Below are 1,605 nucleotides of genomic sequence, written 5' to 3'. Positions count from 1 at the left end.
CCCCCAATATGGCCTATACCCATTTCATCCAATTGTTTAGCAATTCCATTCAGAGAAACACAAGATCAAGACAAGATAACAATACGCTCAATCTGGGCAATAGAAGACAATGCAACAATAGGAATACCGGTGGAGCCGCTCAAACTGAGAATGCTTTCGAGTTTCGTTTTCCTCATTCTGATCCAAATAATCAGGAAAGTGTCATGGACAGAAATCCAGAGGTTGTTTCAAACAAGGTTAATGTCTCAGCATTAGAAGATGATAACGACGTTGAAGAAGCAGAGAACAGGGATGTGGCGGTCGAGACCCGAGAAACTGTGGATATCGGGAATGCAATCGGGATTTTCATGTCTGGTTTCGAACGAGGTTTGGAACAGATGGTACAAGATGAAGGTGAACAAAATGGTAATCAATGATGTTAATTTCTATTAACATCTGTGGGGTGAAGGAAGATCATAAGATATTAGCACTGGGGGAACTAATAAAGGCACAGAAGGCACTAATTTGTGGCTATTCAAGAAACGTTATTGAAGGATGGCACAAAAATTTCCGGTTACTCGATTTTGGGGTAGGGGCACGGTAGAGTCAGAGTGGGTGAATTCGGATGGAAGATCGGGAGGTTTATTATGTTGTTGGGACCCTGTGTTCTTCAGAAAAACAGGGGTTTTTCGATATCAAAATTTTTTTCTACTATCGGGGAAACTGCAAGGGGGGGGGGACGATCCATTTTGTAAATATTTATGCACCACAAACTCTGCCACAGAAGAGAGAATTATGGGGGGCAATCTCGGATCAGTTCGGTTCTATGGAAGAATTATGGGTGGTTATGGGCGATTTCAATGCAGTTCGATGCCCAGAAGAGCGTTTCAATACATATTTCAATGCAGGTTGTGCTGAGGCATTTAATGACTTCATTGATGACAACGACTTGTTGGAATACCCTATGGGATGTAGAAAATTCACAAGGGTCTCTGGATCGGGAGACAAATTAAGCAAATTGTATAGATTCTTGGTCTCTCCCTCGTTTTGGAATCGGTGGCCTGATGCGGCGGTTATGGCACTTCCAAGATGCGAATCCGATCATAATCCTATCATACTGTCCACCAATGTAAGTAATTTCGGCGCTATTCCTTTTAGATTTTATAACTCATGGTTAGGGAGAGAGGGTTTGGTAGGGGTAGTAACTAATGCAATTAATGGTGTGAATTGTATTGGGCCACTGGATGTTGTTTTTGCTGAAAAGCTGAAACATATAAAAAGTGATTTAAAGGCATGGGTAATTAGTGAACGTGACAAAGAAGATTTGGTCAGTAAACAATTAGAGTCTAAAATACGGGTTTTGGAGGAAACAATGGAACAAAGTATCTTGAGCGATACTGAAAAACATTTATGAGTTGATAGAACATATTCATGAGATTTTAGTAGCAAAGGCAAGTAATCTTAAACGAAAATCAAGGGTAAAATGGGCAGTGGAGGGTGAAGAAAATTTAGCGTTTTTTCATGGGCTTATTAATAAAAACAATGTGGATAAACGGATAAATGGGGTGGATATTAAGGGGACTTGGGTAACCGATCCTAAAAAAATAAAAATGGAAGCCCGAAGGT

At 40.4% G+C, this 1,605-nt stretch overlaps 1 protein-coding gene across 1 annotated transcript; it reads left to right on the top strand.

Moving 5' to 3' along the window:
- The first annotated feature begins 805 nt into the window (after window positions 1-805).
- On the top strand, window positions 806-1,393 carry LOC110906961. Its single transcript, XM_022152011.1, has one exon. It carries the CDS (start codon window positions 806-808, stop codon window positions 1,391-1,393), a length of 588 nt encoding a protein of 195 aa, XP_022007703.1.
- Window positions 1,394-1,605: the final 212 nt, after the last annotated feature.

This window comes from Helianthus annuus, chromosome 14 (assembly GCF_002127325.2).
Source record: "Helianthus annuus cultivar XRQ/B chromosome 14, HanXRQr2.0-SUNRISE, whole genome shotgun sequence".
Classification (NCBI taxonomy): Eukaryota; Viridiplantae; Streptophyta; class Magnoliopsida; order Asterales; family Asteraceae; genus Helianthus; species Helianthus annuus.
The sequence above is the reverse complement of the archived record's forward strand: the minus strand, read 5'-3'. Positions and strand labels throughout refer to the sequence as shown.

Coding starts and splice junctions, on each gene's coding strand:
- LOC110906961 (XM_022152011.1), top strand. CDS start 806: ATGGAAGAATTATGGGTGGTTATGGGCGATTTCAATGCAGTTCGATGC.